Raw genomic sequence first — 23,647 nt, forward strand, 5'->3', positions numbered from 1 at the left:
ACCGACTCGATGGACATGAATTTGAGTAGTCTCCGGGAGTTGATGATGGACAGGAAAGCCTGGTGTGCTGCAGTCCATGGGGCTGCAAAGAGTCGGACATGACTGAGCAACTGAACTGATTCTGACCCATTATTTTTTTAAAATTTGTGCAGCATTAGATACAATTGACTGCCTTACTGACAGTCTCTCCATTCTTGCCTCCCTGGTTTCTTTTTATCACTTTGGTTTCCTTTCTCCTCTGTCTCCTCTCCTTTGGCACACCAATCTTTGGGGCTGTGGCCCTCTTGAGGGCTTCTGTTGTTACTGTTGTTTGAGGAGTTGTGCTATCATGAAAAGAGTACCAACTCCACTTGTGATGAGCTCCATTCTAAAACTTTAGGCTTCTGATTAACGAAGAAAAACATTTTTTAAGTTTTTCCATTTGCCTCTTTAAATCCTTTCTCCATGTTCATGTATTTTGGACAAAGAAACTGAACACTGTATGCCCTCAAACTCTCTGGTGTTTTTTTCCATTTACACTCATGCTGCTCTTTACTGAAATGCCTCTATTTTATCTCTACTCCTATAAATGATACTCAATCTTCTGTGATTTGCAATGCGGAAATAATCCATAATAGTCAAGTTAGTAGTTTGTCAGTATCCTCTCCATTTGTACTTGTCACTGCCTGTGTAAAATAAAGTTATAATATTTGTGTAAAGTTCTTATCTCCTCTCTAGAATCTAATCCTAAGAAAAATTATTATTGTCCAAGTCCACTAACAGACCCTATATGCCTGTAATGAATAGTTCTTGAGTGACATAGAGATCAGTTTACCCCAGGATCAATTCAGAATTTGTTTTGCCTCCCTCATGTGAAAAAAGTTTTTTTTTCTATTTAATTCTGTTCATGCATGTGTGCACACTAAGCCATGTCTAACTCCTGGCGACTCTATGGACTATAGCTCGTCAGGCTCCTCTGTCCACGGGATTCTCCAGGCAAGAACACTGGAGTAGGTTGCCATGCCTTTCTCCAGGGGAACGTCCCAACCCAGAGATCGAACCTGCGTCTCTTACATCTCCTGCATTGGCAGGCAGGTTACCACTAGTGCCACCTCCTTTTTATTAGCTCCAAATCTCTAAATGTGTGTCTTGAGGTTCACGTAGTATATTCTCTCTCCACACTTGTTATCCCCTGGCTTTCAAGTAAAATGTCAGGAGCGCAGTTAAGTACAATGCTGCGATTATCTTTCTTGACCTCCAGAGACTAAAGAAGTCACCTCCAGTTGTTTTTCAAGCTTTGAGGTACTCTTTTTCATTTTACATCTGTTATTCATGGCTTGATAGAAGTCTCATAATCATTGGGCTTACGGCTCTTGTTCAGGCTAAGTGAAAATATTCAACTTCATACTTTCTTGAATTAGATACTAATAAGGAAAAGGAGGAGGAGGGAATTCCTACAAACTTCATCTCTGTCCTGAGGGAATCAGAGTTTTTGAGCAAAGACCATTCAGATCCTTGACTTAGGGATGTATTTGTTTTAAAAACAAGTAAAGTGATTGTTAAACCTCAACATTATTACTTATTTATCCTAGGCTAAGTGCAGAATTATTAAAGTGCTGTCTACCTCTTTTTTTTTTTTAATGTTTTCTCTTTTTTTTTTTTTTCCTAAATCTTTTCTGAGGACAGAATCTTTCCTGCTATCCTAGTTTCAAATAGGTATTATTGTAGAAAGAAATTCTGAACTAGGTCATAGTTCTGGGTCTTGCCGCTTATCTAAGCATTTGATTTTGATCTAATACTTAATGTCCCTGAAGCTATTTTCAGATCTGTAAAATGGTGATAACACCTTACCCTACCACCTTCTTATGAATCTTGTCAGGATCAAATTAGAAAATGTATAATAGCTTAAATTTATCAAGCTTTTACACCAGGTCTTGGGCAATGCACTAAGTGCTTAACGTGTATTATCTCATTTAATCTTCACATCAACCCTATATTGGAAGTAGTCATTTTACAGATGAGAGAAACTGAAAAAATTTGCCTGAAATTCTGTAGCTAGCAAGTAACAGAATTAGAACTGGAACCTGTCATGCTAATTCTAGAGCTGAGCTCTTAACCAGCACACTCTATTACTGATATCCTTTGTAAACTACAAAATGTCACATAGCCATAAAATAGTGTTCTTGGTTTGCAAAATAGATTACTGACCAGTTGCTGGCCTTTCACATCACTAGTCTGGTGACCTCTTGCTATATGGAGCACACAAATCTTTGCTTTGTTTTCCATTCCCTTCCCAAACTTTCCATTACTACTTTTTAGATGTTGACAACTAGACAAAAGCTTTATTTTTAGTGATTTCTCCTTCCAGGGGTTTCACGGACCAGCTGCGGAAGATTTCCAAGGACGCAGGGATGCCCATCCAGGGTCAGCCTTGCTTCTGCAAATACGCGCAAGGGGCAGACAGCGTGGAGCCCATGTTCCGGCATCTCAAGAACACCTACTCAGGGCTGCAGCTCATTATTGTTATCCTGCCCGGGAAGACGCCAGTGTATGGTAAAGATACCGTATTAAGATTGCATTTTTCCTCAGGTACTTTCTATTCCTTTCAGGGACTTCCCTGGCGATCCAGTGGTTAAAACTTCACGCTCCCAAGGCAGGGGACGTGGGTCTGATCCCTAGTCAGAGATCTAAGATCCTGCTTGCCAAAAAAAAAAAATTCCTTTTAAAATTATACTAACACAAATCCTAAAACTTTCAAACATAAAAATACATTTTATAACTATAGTCTTTAAAACCATGTATTGTTACTATAAAAAGAGAAATCAGGAGAGCAAACTAAATAGTCTAAGACTCTATGAAAAGAATTTCAGTGAAGAAGGCATTACAAAACAATGATCAAGAGAAGAATCGTGTATTAAAAATGTCATTGAAATAACTTGAGTATCAGTATAATGTACTGTTAAAAGCACAGGCTCTAGAGTCAGACTCTGCTGCTTAATACCCAGGTATTGCCAGGTAGTGCTACTTGTGTGATACTACCTGAATTACTTAACTGCACAAAGCCTGGGTTTCCTCATCTGTGAAATTGGGGTACTACAAATATTTAATCCTTAGAAGGTAGTTGTAAGGGTTAAATAAATTTACATATGTAAACAGGGCTTCCCTGGTGGCTAAAATAGTATAAAAAATCTACCTGTAGTGCAGGTGACCCAGGTTCCATCCCTGGGTCAGGAAGATCCCCTGGAGAAGTGAATGGCTACCCACTCTAGTATTTTTGCCTGGAGAATTCCATGGACAGAGGAGCCTGGTGGGCTACAGTCTGTGGGATCACAACACTTTTATGTAAACAGGTTTATGATAGCACCTGTGGTATAGTGCATGCTCAGTAAATGTTAGCTATTATTAGTGTAAACAAGGAAAAGTTTATGAGAGTAATAAGTTAAAAATAAATCATTTAAACATGGAAAAATACAAAGAAAGTATAATTTTCAAATTACTGAATGGACTATAATCATTTAAGCTTAGGATAATAGAATTGACATAAAATTTATTTGACTGCATAAAAATTAAATTTTCTGTATATCACAGAAGTATAACTAAAATTAAAAGGAAACCATAGAACATCAAAAATGTTTGCAGCAAACTGAAACAACAAAAGGCTATAGTTTATTATTAAAGTATTCATATGGATCTGTTATTGTAGTCAAAGGAAAAAATTTTTATGTTCTCTTAGATTAATAAATGAAGAAAATAAACCAAAATTTCTCAAGAAAAAACAAGTAAATATTTGAGAATATGTTGGTTTATACCAATAAAGAAATAAAGAAAAGCACAAATTGATAAAATGACATTTTTATGCTACTAAATTAGCAAATATATTAAAATACTGTAATACCTAGTGATTGTAAGTATGCAGTGAATCTAGTATTTAACATACTGCTAATGACAGTACAAATTGATAATATCCTTTCATCGAAAGTATAAAAATGTGTTTTCAGTCACAAATTAAGTATTTCTTATTCCAAAAATATGTTCAAAGGAAAGAATTCATAATGTAAAAAAACTGTGCACAAAATTTTCATAATGATATCTGTGACATTAAAAATCTAAGAACTGGTTTTAAATAGTAAGTTTCTGGTGGTGAAATAGTATGTAGTGATTAAAAATGATGGTTATAAAAGTCGAAAGATATTTTTTACGTTGTGATAAAATACAGAAAGGATTACCTTGTTTTGTGTCCCCGGATATGTTCCAGTGTCTCCTAGTTTATGGTCTATGGGAACTTGAATAGAATTTATACCCTACTGTTGTGTGAAAATTGTATAAGTCTTCATTGTGTTCAATTGGATCATGATGCTTTTCAGGTCTACTGTATCCTTTTACTTTTCTGTATATTCATTCTGTTAAATCTTGAGAGTTTGATATTGAAACTCCAACTAAAACTCTTAATTTATCTACTTAGAAAATAATTGTAATATGTAGTGGAACTGTATGTAACTTTGTTCTGTGTTTTTCAACTCTCCTGTAAATGTGCTATCATAGTTTCATAATTTAAAAAATAAAAGAGAAAGAAAAAAATACAGAAGGTGTTAAAGAATTTGTAAATCAAGGAAAGAACAAATAACTAAAAAAGACAAAGGACATAAAAGAAAAACAAATGGTCAGTTATCTATGAAAAGATGCTGGGCCTCATTAGACATTAAAGAAATGTGAATTAGAATAAATTATTTTTCACCAACAATGATAGCTACTTTTGACAAAGATGTAAGTGTCCACTCTCATACACTGTTGCTGGGAGAGAAAGTTGATATTATCATGGCCTCCACACTGATCTTCTTGCCTGCATTCTCTTTAGTTCACTTTCAGTCCATTTTCTACACCGCTTCACTCAGTGGATTCAGTGAGTGATTTTTCTAGCTAATAGGTTTTACTTTTTAGAACAGTTTTAGATTTACAGAAAAATTCAGCAGATAACATAGAAAGTGCTTATATACCTTCTTTCCCCTGTACACAGCTTTCCCTATTTTTAACATCTTATATTAGAGTGGCACATTTAATGAACCAGTATTGATAAGTTATTATTACATATTATCCACAGTTTACATTAAAGTTTACTCTTTGTACAGGTCTGTGAGTTTTGACAAATACATAATGTCATTGTCTACTATGACAGTATCAAAGAGTAGTTTCACTATCCTAAAAATCTCTTGTGCTCTGCTTACTCATCTCTCCTTCAGTCTCCTCCATCCCCTGACAATCACTGGTCTTTTTAAGTCTCTATAGTTTTGCCTTTTCTAAAATGTTGTATAGTTGAAATTACACGGTATGTAACCTATTCTGAACTGGCTTCTTTCAGTTAGCAATATTTAAGATTCTATCTTGTCTTTTTGTGGCTTATAAGTCGTTTCTTCTTAATGTTGACTATTAATTGTGTGAGTACTACAGTTTGTTCTACATTTACTTATTGGAGGATATCTTGATTTCTTAACAGTCTTTGGCAATTATGCATAATGCTGCTGCAAACATTCACATGAGGTTTTTGTGTGGACAGAAGTTTCTAACTCAATTTAGTAAATAAGCAGGAGCACAATTGCTTTATCAAATGAGAAGACTGCCAAGAACAAAAACAGTAAAGACCTAACAGAGGCAACAGAGGTGCAAGAACACGCAGAAGACCTATTTAAAAAAGGTCTTATTGACCGGGATAACCACAATGTTGTGGTCACTCACCTAGAGCCAGACATCCTGGACTGTGAAGTCAGGTGGGCCTTAGGAAGCATTCCTACCTTAAAATCCTAAAAGATGATCCTGTTGAAGTATTACACCCAGTATGTCAGCAAATTTGGAAAACCCAGCAGTGGCAACAGGACTGGAAAAGGTCAGTTTTCATCCCAGTCCCAAAGAAGGACAGTGTTAAAGAATGTTCACACTACCGAACGATTGTACTCACTTCCCATACTAGTAAGATTATGCTCAAAATCCTTCAAGCTAGACTTCAGCAGTACTTGAATCAAGAACTTCCAGATATACAAGCTGGGTTTAGAAAAGGCAGAGGAACCAGACATCAAATTGCCAACATTTGCTGGATCATAGAGAAAGAAAGGGAATTCTGGAAAAACATCTACTTCTGCTTCATGGACTATGCCAGAGCCTTTGACTGTGTGGATCACAACAACCTGTGGAAAATTCTTAAGGAGATGGAAATACCAGTCCATCTTACCTGTCTCTTGAGAAACCTGGATTCGAATCAAGAAACAGCAATTAGAGCCTTACGTGTAACAGCTGACTGACTGACTGGTTCAAAACTGGGAAAGGAGTACAATAAAGCTATATATTGTCACCCTGTTTATTTAACTTATATACAGAGTACATCATGAAAAATGCTGGGCTGGATGAGTTACAAGCTGTAATCAAGATTGCCAAGAGAAATACCAACCACCTCAGATATGCAGATGATACCCTCTAATGGCAGAAAGCAAAGAGGAACTAAATTGCTTCTTGAAGAGGGTGAAAGAGGAGAGTGAAAAATCTAGCTTAAAACTCAACATTCAGAAAACTAAGATCATGGCATCCAGTCCCATCACTTCATGGCAAATATATGGGGAAAAGTGGAAGCAGTGACAGATTTTCTCTTCTTGGGCCCCCAAATCACTGAAGATGGCAACTGCAGCCTTGAAATTAGAAGACACTTGGAAGGAAAGCTATGACAAACCTGGACAGCTTATTAATTAAAGCAGAGCCATCATTGCCAATAAAGGTCCATGTAGTCAAAGCTATGGTTTTTCCGGTAGTCATGTACAGGTGTGAGAGTTGGACCATAAAGAAGGCTGAGTGCTGAAGAATTGATGCTTTTGAATTGTGATACTGGAGAAGAGTCTTTGAGAGTCCCTTGGACAGCATGGAGATCAAACCAGTCAATCCTAAAGGAAATCAACCTTGAATATTCATTGGAAGGACTGATGCTGAAGCTGCAACTCCAATACTTTGGCCACCTGATACAACAGCCAAATCATTGGGAAAGACCCTGATGTTAAGAAAGATTGAAGGCAAAAGAAGAGGGTGGCAGAAGTTGGATAGCATCACTGACTCAATAGACATGAACTTGGGCAAACTTCAGGAGATAGTGAGGGACAGGGAGGCCTGGTGTTACTGCAGTCCGTAGGCTTGCAAAGGGTCAGACATGACTTAGTGACTGAACAACAATAAGACTGTCAAATTGTCTTCCAAAGCGACGTACCATTTTATTTTCCCACCAGCAATTAATGAGAGTGCCTATTCATTCAGCATTCAGTATCTGACAGTTTTTTGGATTTTAGCAATTCAAATAGGCATGTAGTAGTATCTTGTAATTTTAGTTTGAAGTTTGTTAATAATACATACTTGAACACATTCAGTTGTCATTTCACATGCTAGCAAGGTAATGCTCAAAATCCTTCAAGCAGGGCTTCAACAGTATGTGAACTGAGAACTTCCTGATGTACAAGAAGGATTTAGAAAAGACAGAGGAGCCAGAGATCAAATTGCCAACATCTCTTGGATCATAGAAAAAGCAAGGGAATTCCAGAAAAACAGCCACTACTGCTTCATTGACTATGCAAAAGCCTTTGACTATGTGGATCACAGCAAACTGAAAAATTCTTCAAGAAGATGGGAATTCCAGACCACCTGCCTAAGTTCCCAGGTCTCCAGGAGCAGCACACCTCCTCTCCTTAGAAACCTGTATGCAGGACAAGGAGAAACAGAACTGGACATGGAACAGCGGACTGTTTCCCAATTGAGAAAGGAGTATGTCAAGGCTGTATACTGTCACCCTGCTTATTTAACTTATATGCAGAATGCATCATGCAGAATGCCGGCCTGGATGACTCACAAGATGGAATCAAGATTGCTGGGAGAAATATCAACAACCTCAGACACGACTTAGCAACTGAACAATGACAATAACACATATTATTGAGCACCAGGACTTCCCTGGCAGACCTTTGGCTAACATTCTGCACTTCTACTGCAGGGGTGTGAGTTCAGTCCCTGGTTAAGGAACTAAGATACTGCACATGTGTGGCATGGCCAAAACATGTGTGTGTGTGTGTGTGTGTGTGTGTGTGTGTGTGTTTGCCATCTGTATATCTTTGATGAAATGTCTATGCCAGTCTTCTGCTCATTTTTTAATTGATATGTTTGTTCTCTTATTGTTCGGTTTTAAGAGTTCTTTGTATGTTTGGATACAAGTTCTTTATCAGATACCTACTTGGCCAATATTTTCTCCCAGGCTCTGGCTTGTCTTCTTTTAAGCATGTCTTTCATAAAGCACAAGTTTAAAATTTTAATGAAGTCCAAATTTAAATAATGTCATCAATATATTCTTTCACATATCATTTTTAGTGTTATATTCTAAGTTTTACTTTGTATAATCTTTTAGTAGCTTTATAGTATTCTTTTTTACATATAGGTTTATAATCCATTTTTCCTTAATTTTTATGAAAGGTATAAGGTCATATCTTTTTCTTTTCCCTTGGATTCCAGTGGTTTCAGCACCATTTGTTGGAAAGATTATCTTTCTCCATTAAATTGTCTTTGCTGCTTTGTCAAAGATTGACTATATTTGTGAGTCTGTTTCTGGACTCTGTTTTGTTTCCTCCGTCTGTGTGTGCATTCATTTGCTAACACCTCATTGTCTTGATTAATTTAGCTTTGTGAGAAGTCTTGAAGTCAGGTAGTATCAGTTCTCTGACTTTATTCTTCTTCCTTATTGTATTAGCTGATAAATCTTTTGCCTCTCTATATGCACTTTAGTTCCCTGGTGGCTCAGATGGTAAAGCGTCTGCCTACAGTGTGGGAGACCTGGGTTCGATCCCTGGGTCAGGAAGATCCTCTGGAGAAGGAAATGGCAACCCACTCCAGTACTCTTGCCTGGAAAATCCCATGGACAGAGGAGCATAGAAGGCTACAGTCCTTGGGGTTGCAAAGAGTCGGACACGAGTGAGCGACTTCACTTCACTTCACTGCATACACTTTAGAATCAGTTTGTCAGTAATCACAAAATAACTTGCTGAGACTTACTGGGATTACATTGAGTCTGTAGATCAAACTGGGAAGAATTGACATCTTAGAATTGATATCTTCTATCTTTGAACAAGGAATATCTTTGTTCAAAGCTTCTTTGATTTCTTTTATCAGAGTTTTATAGTTTTCCTCATTTAGATTTATATTGACGTATATATTTTTTGTTTTGTTGCTAGTATAAATGGTATTGCACTTTTAATTTTAAATTTTAGTTTTTCATTTTTAGTACTTAGGAAAGCAGTTGATTTTTTGTATATTCACTTTGTATCCTGTAACCTTGCTAAGTCACTTCCTTGTTCCAAGAAGCTTTTGTCAGTTTGGGGGGTTTTCTGCATAGACAGTCATGTTCTCTGTGAACAAAGGCAGTTTTATTCTTTCCTTCCCAGTCTACTTTTATATCCCTTTCCTTCCGTTAGCTTGGACTTCCAGTATGATGTTGAATAGCAGTGGTAAGATGAGACATCCTTACATTGTTCCTGACTTTAGGGGGGAAACATCTAGTTTCTCAGCAATAAACATGAAAGCTGTAAACCTTCTAGTTGTTTTTTTTATGAAGTTAAGGAAGTTCCCTCTAATCCAAGTTTGCTGAGAGTTTGTATTATGAATGGATGATGGATTTTTTTTCTACATGTTTTGATATGACCATATGATTTTTCAATTTTTTCTCTTACTATGATCAGTCTGTTTGTTCAGTCATTCAGTCGTGTCCGACTCTTTGGGACCCCATGGATTGCAGCATGCCAGACTCCCCTGTCTTTCACCATCTCCTGGAGCTTGCTCAAACTCATGTCCATTGAGTTGGTGATGCCGTCCAAACAGCTTGTCCTCTGTCGACTTCTTCTCCTGTCTTCAATCTTTTCCTAGCATCAGGGTCTTTTCCAATTAGCTGGCCCTTCGCATCAGGTGGCCAAAGTGTTGGAGCTTCAGCTTCATTCCTTCCAGTGAATAGTCAGGGTTGATTTTCTTTAGGATTGACTGGTTGCATATAAATAGGATCAGTTACTTTAATTGATTTTCACACGTTGAACCTGGCTGACCATAGGTTTAACCTGTGTGTGTTGGGATGACTCAACAAATCCTGCTATCTGCTCAGTTTTTTGGTAGTACATTCCATGTAACACTCCATGTAAAAGAGATCACAAACTGGATCTCTGCCTACTAGAGCAGACGTTTCTGCTACTCCTTAGCCATAACCATGAGGACATGCCGCTTTTCCACGACAGTAGGGTAAGACCCCTGACACCATCCACCTACAATGTGGGAAACCTCGGTTTCACCCCTGAGTTGGAAAGATCACCTGAAGGAGGACATGGCAACCCACTCCAGTATTCTTGCCTGGGAAACCATGGACAGAGGAGCCTGGCGAGCTATAGTCCATGGGGTCACAGAGAGTTGGACGTGACTGAAATGACTGAGCACGCAGGCAACGTGTAGTTTGGGTCTTAGTTTTGGGTTTTTTTTCACTCTTCTCCCTTTTTTCTCCCTTTTATGGTTTTAAATGAGCATTTTGTATTATTCTGTTTTCTTCTATGAATTATCCTTTTTTGAAAAATGTTAGTGGTTTCCCTAAAGTTTGCAGTATACTTTTACTTGTAATCTAAGTTCGCTTTCAATAATTCTGTACCACTTCACAGATAGTGTAGATACCTTATAATAAAGTATCAATATTCCCAATTTCTCCCTCCTGTCCCTTCCAGTATTGCTGTCATTCATTTCCATATAATACACTGTTGCTGTTATTATTTTGAACAACTATTAGTTCAATAAAGAATAAGAATATAAAAGGTTTTATTGTTTATTTATTCCTTCTCTGGCCTTTTTTTGTATGTATAGGTCTGGACTTCCAACCTATATAATTTTCCTTCTCTCTAGAAAACATACTTTTATCATTTCTTTCAAGGCAGGTCTACTGTCAATAGATTCCCTTAGTTCTTATTTGTCATATTTTCTCTTTATGAAAAAAATGTATTTATTCATTTTCAGCCGTGCTGGGTCTTCGTTGCTAGGTGGGCTCTTCTCCAGTTCCGGCGAGCGGGAGCCACTCTCTAGAGGCGTGCAGTCTTCTTACTGCAGAGGCTTCCCTTGTTGCAGGGCATGGGCTCAGTAGTTGTGGCTCACAGGCTTGCTTGCTCTGCAGAACGTAGGATCCTTCCAGACCAGGGATCAAACCCATGTCTCCTTGCTGGCAGGCAAATTCTTTACCGCTCAGCCACCAGGAAAGCCCCCTTCACTTTAAATATATATTTTTTCTTATATTTACTTATAAATCAGTTTATCCACTGACATAGTTTAAACTGTTAAATTGTTCTGGAATTTTTATCTTTCAAATTCTTGTCTTTCAGCACCTTCATAGCCTTCATCTTGTTTGTTTTTCTCATAGAAAAGCTCATCGATTTGCCACTTTAAGTTTAATATTTGTTTCTTGAGTGCTGATGCCGGTATTTCAGCCTCCACTGTAGCCCTCCCTCTTTGGCCAGAACCCTGGAATCTCTACATTTATCTCATGTTGGTATAGGTGATGCCTTCTATCAATCAGTTGCTTGGTGTCAGTTTTGTTTTTGGCCCTGCTGTGCAGCATGTGGGCACTTAGTTCCCTTACCAGGGATGGAACCGGTGCCCCCTGCACTGGAATCTTTGGACCACCAAGAAAGGCCCTGGTGTCAAATTTTGATTGTAGTTTTCATTCTTTCTGATATACTGTTTTCATAGGATCTTCTTGAATTAACTATTTTTTAACAAGTTTTGGTGTGTATGCATGGTAAAATATACATAACATAAAATTTACCTTTTTAACCATCTTAGAGTACACGGTTCAGTGGCGTATATTCACAGCACTGTGAAACTATCACTACTCTTCATTTCCAGAACTTTTTCATCATCTCAAACAGAATTCTGTACCTGTTAAACAATAACTCCCCATTCCCCTACCCACCAACCCCTGGTAGCTTCTATTCTCCTTTCTGGCTCTATGAATTTACCTATTCTAGCAACTTGTGTAAATGGAGTCATACAATACTTATCCCTTTGTTCTTGGCTTATTTCACTTAGGGTAATGTCCTGGAGGTTCATCTATGTTGTAGTATGTATAAGAATTTTATTCCCCCTTTTTTTTGTGGTAAAATATATATAAAACATAAAATTTACCATTTTAATAAGTACGCAGTTCAGTGACATCAAGTACATTCATGTTGTACAGCCATCACCACCATCCATCTCCAGAGCTTTCTCATCATCCCTAATTGAAACTCAGCACTAACTCCCCATCTCTCCTTCCCAACTCCTAGAAACATGTATTCTACTTTCTGATTGTATGAATTTGACTATTCTAGTTACCGCGTATAAATGGGTCATAATAGTATTTGTCCTTTTGTGACTGTTTATTTCATTTAGTATAATGTCCCTTAGGTTAATCCATGCTAGAGTACATATCAGAATTTTCTTCCTTTTTTAAAGCTGAATGATATTCCATTGCATGTATATCCACACTTTATCTATTCGTCTATCAGTGAGCACTTGGATTACTTCCACCATAATGCTGCTTTGAACATGAGCATACAGCTCTCTGTTCCAGTCCTTCCTTTCCCTTCTTTTGGATCTTTTCCCAGAAATGAAATTGTTGGATTATATAGTAATTCTGTTTTAGTTTCTTGAGCAACTGCCTTGCTGTTTTCCATGGAATCTGCACCATTTTATGTTCCTATCAGCAATGGGCAAGATTTCAGTTTCTCCACATTCCTGCCAGTGCTTGTCATTTATTTTAGCCATCCTGTTGGGTGTGGGGTAGTATCTCATCGTGGTTTTGATTTGCATTCTTTAATGACTAGTGATATGGAATATCTTTTCCTGTGTTTGTTGACCAATTGTAGGTCTTCTTTGGAAAAATGTCTATTCAAATCCTTTGCTCATTTTTATTTGGATTGCTTGGGTTTTCTACTTGAGATATAGGAGTCAGTGTGTGTGGTTTTGTGTGTGTGTTTTGTTTTGTTTGTTCTTGGCCGCACTGCGCAGCTTGTAGAATCTTAGTTCCCCGACCCGACCAGGAACTGAACCCTGGTCCTTGGCAGTGAGAGCTTGGGAGTCCTAACCGCTGGGCTGCCATAGAATTCCCAGGAGTTAGTGTTTAATTGTTCCTGCAGTTAATGGCTTCATCAGTTTCTGCTTCTAATAAGCTGATCTTGACTGTGATTCGTTGTATTCACCTGTTTCGGGCTGACAGTTCGCTTTGTTACCTCATTTCTCTGAAGGATTTAAAGTACAGATCTGATTTTACCACCTTCCCAATCACCCCCAGGAGAAGGCAATGGCACCCCACTCCAGTACTCTTGCCTGGAAAATCCCATGGACGGGGGAGGCTGGTGGGCTGCAGTCCAGGGGGTCGCAAAGAGTCGGACACGACTGAGCGACTTCACTTTCACTTTTCACTTTCACACATTGGAGAAGGAAATGGCAACCCACTCCAGTGTTCCCGCCTGGAGAATCTCAGGGATGGGGGAGCCTGGTGGGCTGCCGTCTATGGGGTCACGCAGAGTCGGACACAACTGAAGCGACTTAGCAGCAGCAGCAGCAGCAGCTATCACCCCCACTTCAGTAGTTTTTCATTATGCAATTGATAAAACTGACGTTTAAGATTATCTTCCAAGGGTTTGCACGTTCTAATCCATGAACATGTCTTCTTACCTCTTCAGAATTCATCTTCTTGCTTTATGCTTTTTTCCCACAGGAACTCTTTGATTACCCTCTTCCTTCTACCTGTATTGCTTCTCATAACTCTTTTCCACCCTTCACCAAGTAAACACACATTCTTTTTTAGTTCAGATATCGCTTCCTGACCTCCCTGACAAGGTCAAATTCTCCAACATTTATTGTCTTTTAGCACCTTGTTACCACTCCTTTATGTTGTTTCACAGTTGTGATGTTAAATTTAAAATTATTTAACTGATGCCTATTTCTGTGACTAGACTATAAATTCTATGAGGGCAAAAACAGTGTCTCTCTTGACTTAGCATTGTATCCCCAGAGCTTCACACAGTGCTAGCATGTATCAAATGACTCAATAAATATTTGTTAAATGAATTAATAAATCTTTTTAGAGGGTGATTTTTCAGTATCTATAAAAATTCTACCTATAGAAATTTATCCTGAAGCTATAGTCACACAACCAAACAAAAGTAAATATACAAAGATGTTATTCATAATGTTCTTTGAAATAATAGAAATTTATTTGATATATTATTGATGAAATAATAGAAACCTGTATTCAGTTCAAAAATATGTCATTGTGTGAATGGTTAGATAGGAAAAGGAAACAGGATAAAGAAAGGGACAGGATAAAAGCCTGTATACTGTAATACCTCTATATTTCTAAATTAAACTTCGGAGAATAGAGTTGAAAGCTATAAGTATACTGTGATTATAATTGCATTAAAGTAATACAGATGAGAATATTACTGGAAGAAAGTAGAATTAAATACTAATAAGGGTTTATGTATGATATTTTTCTCTGTGGTTTTTCAGTTGTGGTTATAGTATTTTCATGAAGACAAAAATATACTTTCTTATATATGAAGAAAACAACTGGAAAAATTATCACTAAATGCTTAAGCTGATCTTCAAGGCAGTATACTTTGTATTTTAGGATAATTTTTCATATTTTATAATTATCTATTTTTGAATAGTTTTCAGAAATCCTGGAAACAGTTAATTTGAAAGATCCAGTTTATTTTAATTGGCTAGACATCAGTTTAAAACATTTAAGATAGAAATTATACTACTAATTGCACTCTTGAATGACCTCAAGACACTACACATTTATATAATCAAATAAGGCAGTATAGGGAATTCCCTGGCAGTCCAGTAGTTAGGATTAGTTGGCTCTGATTACCACAGGCCCAGGTTCAGTCCCTGGTCGGGGAACTAAAATTCCACAAGCCACGCTGCGTTGCCCAAAAAAAGACAGTATGCTATAAATTTTAATAACATTGTTTTAGTATTGGTATAATTTGGGGTATCTTGTAATACAGTGATATATTTCACAGGGGGAAACATACAAAGCAGCTTAATGGTCAGTAAAATTTGACCTTTTTAACTAGAGATGTTTGTATTTGTTTCCTAGCGGAGGTGAAACGTGTCGGAGATACACTTTTGGGTATGGCTACACAATGTGTTCAAGTCAAGAATGTAATAAAAACATCCCCTCAAACTCTCTCAAACCTGTGCCTGAAGATAAATGTTAAACTTGGAGGGATCAATAATATTCTTGTACCTCATCAAAGGTAAGATAAGCTAATCACCTAATAAGATATTCATTTTTTTCCATTAGTTTTCATACCTTAATTTTTCTATGTATTGCCATACCTAGGAGAAGGCAGTGGCAACCCACTCCAGTACTCTTGCCTGGAAAATCCCATGGACAGAAGCTGCAGTCCATGGGGTCACTAAGAGTCGGACACGACTGAGCAACTTGACTTTCACTTTTGACTTTCATGCATTGGAGAAGGAAACGGCAACCCACTCCAGTGTTCTTGCCTGGAGAATCCCAGGAACTCCGGAGCCTGGTGGGCTGCCGTCTATGGGGTCGCACAGAGTCAGACACGACTGAAGTGACTTAGTAGTAGCAGCAGCAGCAGCAGCCATACCTAAGACCTATGTAAGAGACAACTTTGGTGATTCCTGCCATAGGAGATAAGTAGAAATTTTGGCAAAATGTAAAGAGTTTTGATTGGCAAAATTTAAGAGACTGCTTTATGAAAAATCCCATTTTCATTTAGTGTGCAAAGTTCCTCAGCTCTCACTAGAAAGTATTGAGAACTTTATTTTTCAGATGCATCCAGCTTGTAAAACCTTTTCATTGTTGGTGGTCACCTTGTTTTTGTTTTTGTTTTTGTTTTTTTGGCTGCGCTGGGTCTTCGTTGCTTTTAGGCGGGCTGTCTCTAGTTGCATCGAATGGGGGCTACTCTTTGTTGTGGGCCTTGGGCTTCTCCCTGCGGTGGCTTCTCTTGCTGCAGGGCACAGGCCCTGTGTGCACGGGCTTCAGTAGCTGCAGCACGTGGGCTCCGTGGTTGCAGCTCCCAGGCTCTAGAGCGAAGTCTCAGCAGTTGTTGCACACGGGCTTAGTTGCTCTGCGACGTGTGGAATTTTCAAACCCATGTCCCCTGCATTGGCAGGTGGATTCTTATCCACTGCGCCGCCAGGGAAGTCCAGCAGTCATCTTCAAGCAGGTGTCATGAGGCTACTCACCTAGAAACTGAGGGAAGCCTTTCTTCCTCCTTTAGGGACTTATGGTGGGGTTAGGGGAGAAGTGAAGTGGAGTGAAAGTCGCCCAGTCATGTCCGACTCTTTGCGACCCCGTGGACTATACAGTCCATGGAATTCTCCAGGCCAGAGTACTGGAGTGGGTAGCCGTTCCCTTCTCCAGGGGATCTTCCCAACTCAGGGGTCCTCCCACATTGCAAGTGGATTCTTCACCAGCTGAGCCACCAGGGAAGCCCAGGAATTAGGGGAGGAAGTGAAAGTGAAGTCGCTCAGTCGTGTCCGACTCTTTGCGACCCCATGGACACCAGGCTCCTCCATCCATGGGATTTTCTAGGCAAGAGTACTGGAGTCGGTTGCCATTTCCTTCTCCAGGGAACTTCCCGACCCAGGAATCAATCCCAGGTCTCCCACATTGTAGACAGACGCTTTATCGTCTGAGCCACCAGAGGGGGCATGTCAATTAAGTAAATCAGTTAAATAAGTCATATCAGTTGCTGGGGTCAGTGGGACAACAGATGTTACTGTTACATTGCCGTCATGTCTAAAAGCTCTTAGGGTGTATGAGACATGATGACCTAGAAATAGGGTGCTGGGGAAGAGGCATAATGTTATTTGGAGAATCAAACAATAGGTTTCCTTTTAACAATTGAAGCAACTAGGGCTCTAAAATCTTAAATGTCTTGTTGACACAAAAGCTCTTTTTTCCCTGTTTTTCCATACTGCCTCTATTTCCCATCCCTATTAAATATATATGAGATTCATAAATGAGATGAATATAGAATTGTATCAAGCCCAAGAACTAAGAGAAATAGTCATTTGACTTTCAAGAATACAATTTTAAAATAAAATAAACCACTAGCTACTTTATGACTATTAAATATATGGTACTCAAATTTTACACTTTTGTTCATGGGCGGGGAAGTAGTAGACTCCCTTAATCCCTTCCAGTGTGATTTAATGATTCTTTATCTCCTTTCAAGATTCCATTGGCTTAAAATGTAAGTAGATTAAAGAAAGGTTGATATAAATTGATGGGTTAATATGAGGAAATTTTATCATTTTATGCCTATTATGAAGAATGCTAGCAGCAACTGCCCTTTACAACCATCAGCACAGCTGCTTAAGGCAGAAACTGTCTGAAAAGGATCTTCTCTGTTCTATACCAACAACTTGGAATTGTGCTGCCCTAGTGTGAGACAGATGCAAGCATAATGAAAAAATTTATCTAACTCTTGTTAAAAATGTGTTTAAGACCTTCTGTGTTCCAGCAACCAGTGATCTTTTTGGGAGCAGATGTCACTCATCCGCCCGCTGGTGATGGGAAGAAGCCTTCTATTGCTGCTGTGAGTATCAGGCAGGTTTATCTTATCTCCAGTTTACATGAAGATCAACATTTTGATTTTAACTTTCTGAATTTCAATGACGTTTTCTTTGAAATAAACTTTTGTAAATATATATAAACTTTCAAAAATACATTTGTGAAGTTTTACAGATTATGTATCTTTATATAGATCTATCCAGAGCCAACTTCAAATGTTATTTGGATTTTTTAAAAGAATGATTATTCTCTAGTTCAGAGGCTACAGGTTCCATATATATCTGTTAGATCAAGTATATTAATTGTATTACTCAGCTCTTCTGTGTCCTACACAGAAATTTGTTTGGCCTCTCCATAATTGCATATTTTCAGTTACTTTTTATAATTCAAGGAGTTGATGTATTTCAGTCATGTAATTGTTACAGAAAGATGTATCACATACAAGTTTGGTGCATTGCTTTTTTTCAGTATAAAATATCTTCACCTTTGTCCAGTTTAATACTTTGCACTTGAATTCTTTAATACTGCTTCTCTTAACATCTGCCTCTTCTATCTCTTGCCTACCTTTATTTATTTCTTAATTTTCATTTTTGGCTGTTCTGGGTCTTCGTGGTTGCAAAGGCTTTTTCTCTAGTTGCAGTAAGTGGGGGCTACTCACTAATTGCAATGCATGGGCTGCAAACACAACAATATTAAGACACAGAAAGAAAAAATTAAAATAGCTACTCTCAAAACCAATATTAACTTCTCCAGTGACCAGATACAAAGCATAAATACAACACAATAAGACTGAGTATAGAGTCAGGACTTTTTATCTAGGGCATTGCAATAAAACAGGAAAAATTCTTTTAAAATTTAGAAAGCATAACAGTTCTTAAAGTGAAAGAAAGTGGAAGTCACTTAGTCATGTCTGACTCTTTGCAGCCCCATGGACTATACAGTCCATGGAATTCTCCAGGCCAGAATACTGGAGTGGGTAGCCATTCCCTTCTCCAGGGGATCTTCCCAACTCAGGGATCGAACCCAGGTCTCCCACATTGCCGGTGGATTCTTTATCAGCTGAGCCACCAGGGAAGCCCGAGAATGCTGGAGTAGCTAGCCTACCCTTCTTCAGGGGATCTTCCCGACCGAGAATCGAAACAGGGTCTCCTGCATTGCAGGCGGATTCTTTACCAACTGAGCTATCAGGGAAGCCCTCAAAAGAGGATGCCAAAATCATGACTTCTGGGGTGGTTTGCTAAACTGTAAGAGAAATCAGGTGTTTAAATGGTTGTGATTTAGTTGTTAAATCGTGTTTGACTCTTGGAGACCCCATGGACTGTAGCCTGCCAGACTTCTCTGTCCATGAAATTTTCTAGGCAAGAATACTCGAGTGGGTTGCCATTTCCTTCTTCAGGGGATCTTCCCCATCCAGGGATCAGACCTGGGTCTCCTGCTTTGCAGAAGGGTTCTTTACCAGCTGAGCTATCAGGGAAGCACAGGTGTTTGAATGGATCCTCTTTTTCACTTTTCTTCTTCCTCTTGTTCTCTTTATACACATCTTTTTGTCTATCTTTACCAATATTTAGGTTTACCAGCAACATCTGTAAACTAGAATCAAATTGTTAAATGTAAAGTGCAGCCTACTTAGAGGAAAATAGTTTTTGACCCTAGACTGAGTCTTTTATTCTGTTCTTCACTGGAATTGTCTGTTTTCATTACTTTCAGAATGAACAGTGATTGTTAAGGTTATAGTAAAATACACATTTAAATGTAATCTAGGTACTTTTTTTCCAATTTTTTGTGGTAAAATTCATCTTCATGCACTTTTGATTACCTTAATTTCTAATTTTTTTCTTTACTTCTTCCAACCTAGGTTGTAGGTAGTATGGATGCCCACCCAAGCAGATACTGTGCTACCGTAAGAGTTCAGAGACCCCGACAGGAGATCATCCAGGACCTCGCTTCCATGGTCCGAGAACTTCTCATTCAGTTTTATAAGTCAACTCGGTTCAAGCCTACTCGTATCATCTTCTATCGGGATGGTGTTTCAGAGGGGCAGTTCAGGCAGGTTGGTTGCCCGGGATTCTCCCATACTATGGTTATATCAGGTACTGTATTTATAATGTGGTGTCTAGTTCTGAAATTAGAAGCCTTAATTAAGTTGAGAGCTCCTACAGTCAAATTTTGACCCTTCCTTAGATTTTCCCTTTTAAAGTGTTTATTGTGGATGTGTAAACCTTGATCACTAAGACCATGGTCTGGTAGTAGTCAGGATAAAATAGAGAAGTATAGTTAACTATAAATTAATAAGTTAAGATACTGAGTCTAAATCAGTATCTTGCTTTGAAGTATGTATAGAACTGACTCTATCAAATCTTCCCATTTGATCTTCTTTAGGTATTATATTATGAACTCCTAGCAATTCGAGAAGCCTGCATCAGTTTGGAGAAAGACTATCAACCTGGAATAACCTACATTGTAGTTCAGAAGAGACACCACACTCGACTGTTTTGTGCTGATAGAACTGAAAGGGTAATCTTGCATCTGTTGTAACATTTATTGTCCCAAGCAAAGGTTATATCATATAGTTCATAGAGCACTTAACAAAGGCTCTCTGCCAACAGCAGGATTTCTAACATATGGTAGCAGGTAACAGCAAAACAGCTTGATTATGAGTATAGAGGCATCAAAACAGGATAATTTTTTTAACCTCCTAGAATTTCTGGGAGCACTCCAAATGTTCAGAATCCCATTATACTTTTTTGTTGTTGTGAAGAAATTTAGAGTTTCAAAATTATTCTTTTTATTCATACTTTCCTTCAGTGTTCAGAAGGAAAAAGTTACGTCCTAGTTTCAAAATCTCTTGTAAAAATTAATTTTACAAATAAGGGACATTCTAGAGTGATTAGTGAAAATTCATGCACGCTAACTTTCGTTCCCAGTGCTCTGCCTCCATGTTGCGCACCTTAGAGCAGAGAAATCTGAGGATTGCAAGGGTTAGTGTCCTCTTGGGAAGGGGGATCATTAGAAAAGACTGAGAAAGAGAAGAGTGTGTCTTGTCTTTGGTATATATTTTGATACCAGGTCTTTGATTGTACTCATTGTATAACTTTGAGCAAATAACTTAAAATCTCTGTGCCTATTTTTTTTCTAAACAAGGTTTGGATAGCATTAATATTTGCCTTATTTTGGGTTTTTGAAAGAATTTTTTAAAATTAAAACATGTTAATATACTTAGAATGGTGCTTAGCACATGCTGAGCACTCGGTGGAAATTAACTGGTTGTAGGATGGTGGTAATGGTTTTGTGATAGAGAAAGAGGGCATGATGACAGGCACTGTTCTGGGTCTTTTTTATAAGTTTAACTCATTTAGTCCTCACAAACAACACTATGAGGTACTTTATTATTATTATCCCCATTTTTCACAGGAGGAAACTGTGCCGCATGGAGGTTAAATAACCTCCCCAGGTTACAAAGCTAGTGCTGGGCAGAGCTGGGACTCAAATTAGGCAAGCTTATTAGGCAGTCTTGCTCCAGGGTGCTCTTAATACTGTCCTTTACCACACCTCTCATAGCAGTAATGGTAGTTTTATTCTGGCCTCCATGTTGTTAAAGTCCTTTGCCCCAAATTACTAGCTACATTTCTATACCTAGGAAACCAAAGCTTTCTTCAGAAGTTGGATTCTAAGTTAGATTTAATTATTTCTTGCAACTGGTGTTTAATTGTGCCTTGCCTTCATTTATTTGCTTTTCTTTCACCTTTGCTCTCAATACCTCCTAATCATAATAGATGAGAGATCATTATAAATGAGGAAATAGGCACAGCAAGGAAAGCAGTGTGTCCTAGATTTCATGACTGGAGACTCGGTGGCGCTGTGATATGAACCCAGGCATTCTGCTGCCCCTGTAAACAGAGTGAAACTGTTTATATATGTGTTAAAAGGAGATCTGTGTGTTAAGAATAGGCATAATTTAGTAAGACTGTGGACTATTTTCTTTGTTTTGTGACTTGGGGAAGGCAAGCTGGCTGCCTTGCAAGGCTGTAACTGAAGCCCACGTCTGGTGGTGTTCCCTCACACGGCAGAAAGAATATCTGAGTCAGTAGGATAGTTTCTGATTTGTTAGCCTTATAAACCTCGACTTATAATGATTTTAAATGTGTTAGGGATAAGGAGCTAGAGGTAAGTATATATATATGCATTTTAAATTGTTTTGTTAGGAGCCTTTCATTATCAGGAACTTCTGCCTGTTTCGTTCACATCATGCATTGCTTAGAGACAACCATGGTGTCTATTTCCTTATAAGATGTTGAACCTGCTAATATGAAATAAAAGAAATAGGGCCTTTGTAGTCATTTCCATGTTTGACTGTCTGTCCTGGCCTTTACTGTATGCTACTGGGCAAGTTATTTTATATTCCTGAGCCATAGTTTGCCCCAAAATGGGAATGCTTAACTTGCAGGATTATCAGAATTAGAAATAATGTATGTAAAATCCTGATATAAATAGCTACCAAATGGTGACTCTAGCTTATGTTGTTGTCAGCATCCTTTCACTCTAAAAATATAGGGTTCTCTGAGAAAAATGCTAATTTTCATAAGAATTACACATTCAGAGAACCTGCCATGCACGGATGTTATAAATTGGAGCACTTAAAGTTACTTCTTAAAAAAATTTTTTAAGTGTTCAACCCATATTGGGATCAACTACCAGCTAAGCATCCATGGAGATGAATAAAACTTTGTTGATCAGCTCTCACTTTTAGCAACTTTTAAGAATAGGAACTAGGACTAGAATGAGGTCCGCTCTTAATGCCTTCTCAAGTATTATTTCAAGCTGGAAGTAGTGAAGCATGGGATCAGCCTGTGTATTTATATCTTTTTAAAGTGCTTTCAGATACATTCTTTACCTTTGACTTGTTTGTTTAAATTTTGACCAAATGAATCTAGGTCGGAAGAAGTGGCAATATCCCAGCTGGAACAACGGTCGACACAGACATTACCCACCCGTATGAGTTTGATTTTTACCTCTGTAGTCATGCTGGGATACAGGTAAGCCCAGACTTTGGGTGAAGTGATTCAATTCAGGAACTTCCATCCTTCTGCATCTCAGAAAAAGGAAAAAAAAATATGCTTTTCCACACTTCAGATTGTTTACATCTGAAGTTAGATGAAACTCTCAGTAACAAAATCGTATCCCCTTTTTCACATTGAGAAGGACTTATTTGTAGAAAATACCAGAATATAAGTAGTTTAATAGAAGTCATCTCCTGAAGCTGGGTCTTCAATTTAATGTAACCTGACTGTTCCTTTGATATACTTTTTGATAATAATACTTCATAGAAAACTTTGTCATTTATTGGCAGATATTGAGCATGTGAGAGAGTTTAGTGGTAGAATTACAAACTTTAAGTTTCAGTTACATAACTTTTTAAGTCTTGTCTTATTTTCAGAAAATCTTCTTGTCAATTTGTTAGCTACATTTGGTAGCACATAAGCTGTAATTCAGTGCTTCTCAAACTGCTCAGCAACAGAGAGTGAATCCACATTCCCATGATGTCTGAGAGACATCTGTAGCCCTAAACTATGTTAGTTTACTTGCTGTTGATTAAAATAAAAACTCCAGGAAGGTGAACCTAACTGTGTATCTTAAAGCTTTATATGCTCCACGTACACTAACCCCGGTTTCACTCTTAGGGCTTTAAAATTATTGTCCCATTCATCTATATATGTTCTTGTATCTGCTCCTCTTTACAATCAGTGTGGTACATTTTTATGGTGGGTGGTAACAGTCAACAAAACAAAGTTAAAAGTACCTTCTGAGCTAAAATCTGTATCATTTGAGTACATATTTTAACCTTAGGTTTCCCTCCATGTATCCGAACACTACTGCTGTAACTTCTTAATAAATATAACACAGGGGAGAAAAAGATTCTCTGTTCATGTAAATTTTAGAAATGCTGATTAAACAGGTGGGGGTTTTTTGTTTTTTTTTTACTTTAGAACTTTTCGATGCTATTCACATGCAAGTGGTTATATGAATTTTCAAGACAGG

The 23,647-nt window shown here is 38.0% G+C and overlaps 1 protein-coding gene across 4 annotated transcripts in view; it reads left to right on the top strand.

The window, feature by feature from the left end:
- The window catches only part of AGO3 (argonaute 3, RISC catalytic component), a 125,647-nt gene that overhangs the window by 84,993 nt on the left and 17,007 nt on the right, over window positions 1-23,647 (top strand). For all 4 annotated transcript variants that reach the window (XM_018041517.1, XM_018041526.1, XM_018041535.1 and 1 more), the window contains 6 exons: window positions 2,348-2,532; window positions 15,155-15,314; window positions 17,546-17,636; window positions 19,467-19,661; window positions 19,991-20,125; window positions 22,543-22,644. In XM_018041517.1, the coding sequence (XP_017897006.1) occupies window positions 2,348-2,532; window positions 15,155-15,314; window positions 17,546-17,636; window positions 19,467-19,661; window positions 19,991-20,125; window positions 22,543-22,644 (868 nt within the window). The remainder of the gene's footprint in view (window positions 1-2,347; window positions 2,533-15,154; window positions 15,315-17,545; window positions 17,637-19,466; window positions 19,662-19,990; window positions 20,126-22,542; window positions 22,645-23,647) is intronic.

Source organism: Capra hircus, chromosome 3 (assembly GCF_001704415.2).
Source record: "Capra hircus breed San Clemente chromosome 3, ASM170441v1, whole genome shotgun sequence".
Lineage (NCBI taxonomy): Eukaryota > Metazoa > Chordata > Mammalia > Artiodactyla > Bovidae > Capra > Capra hircus.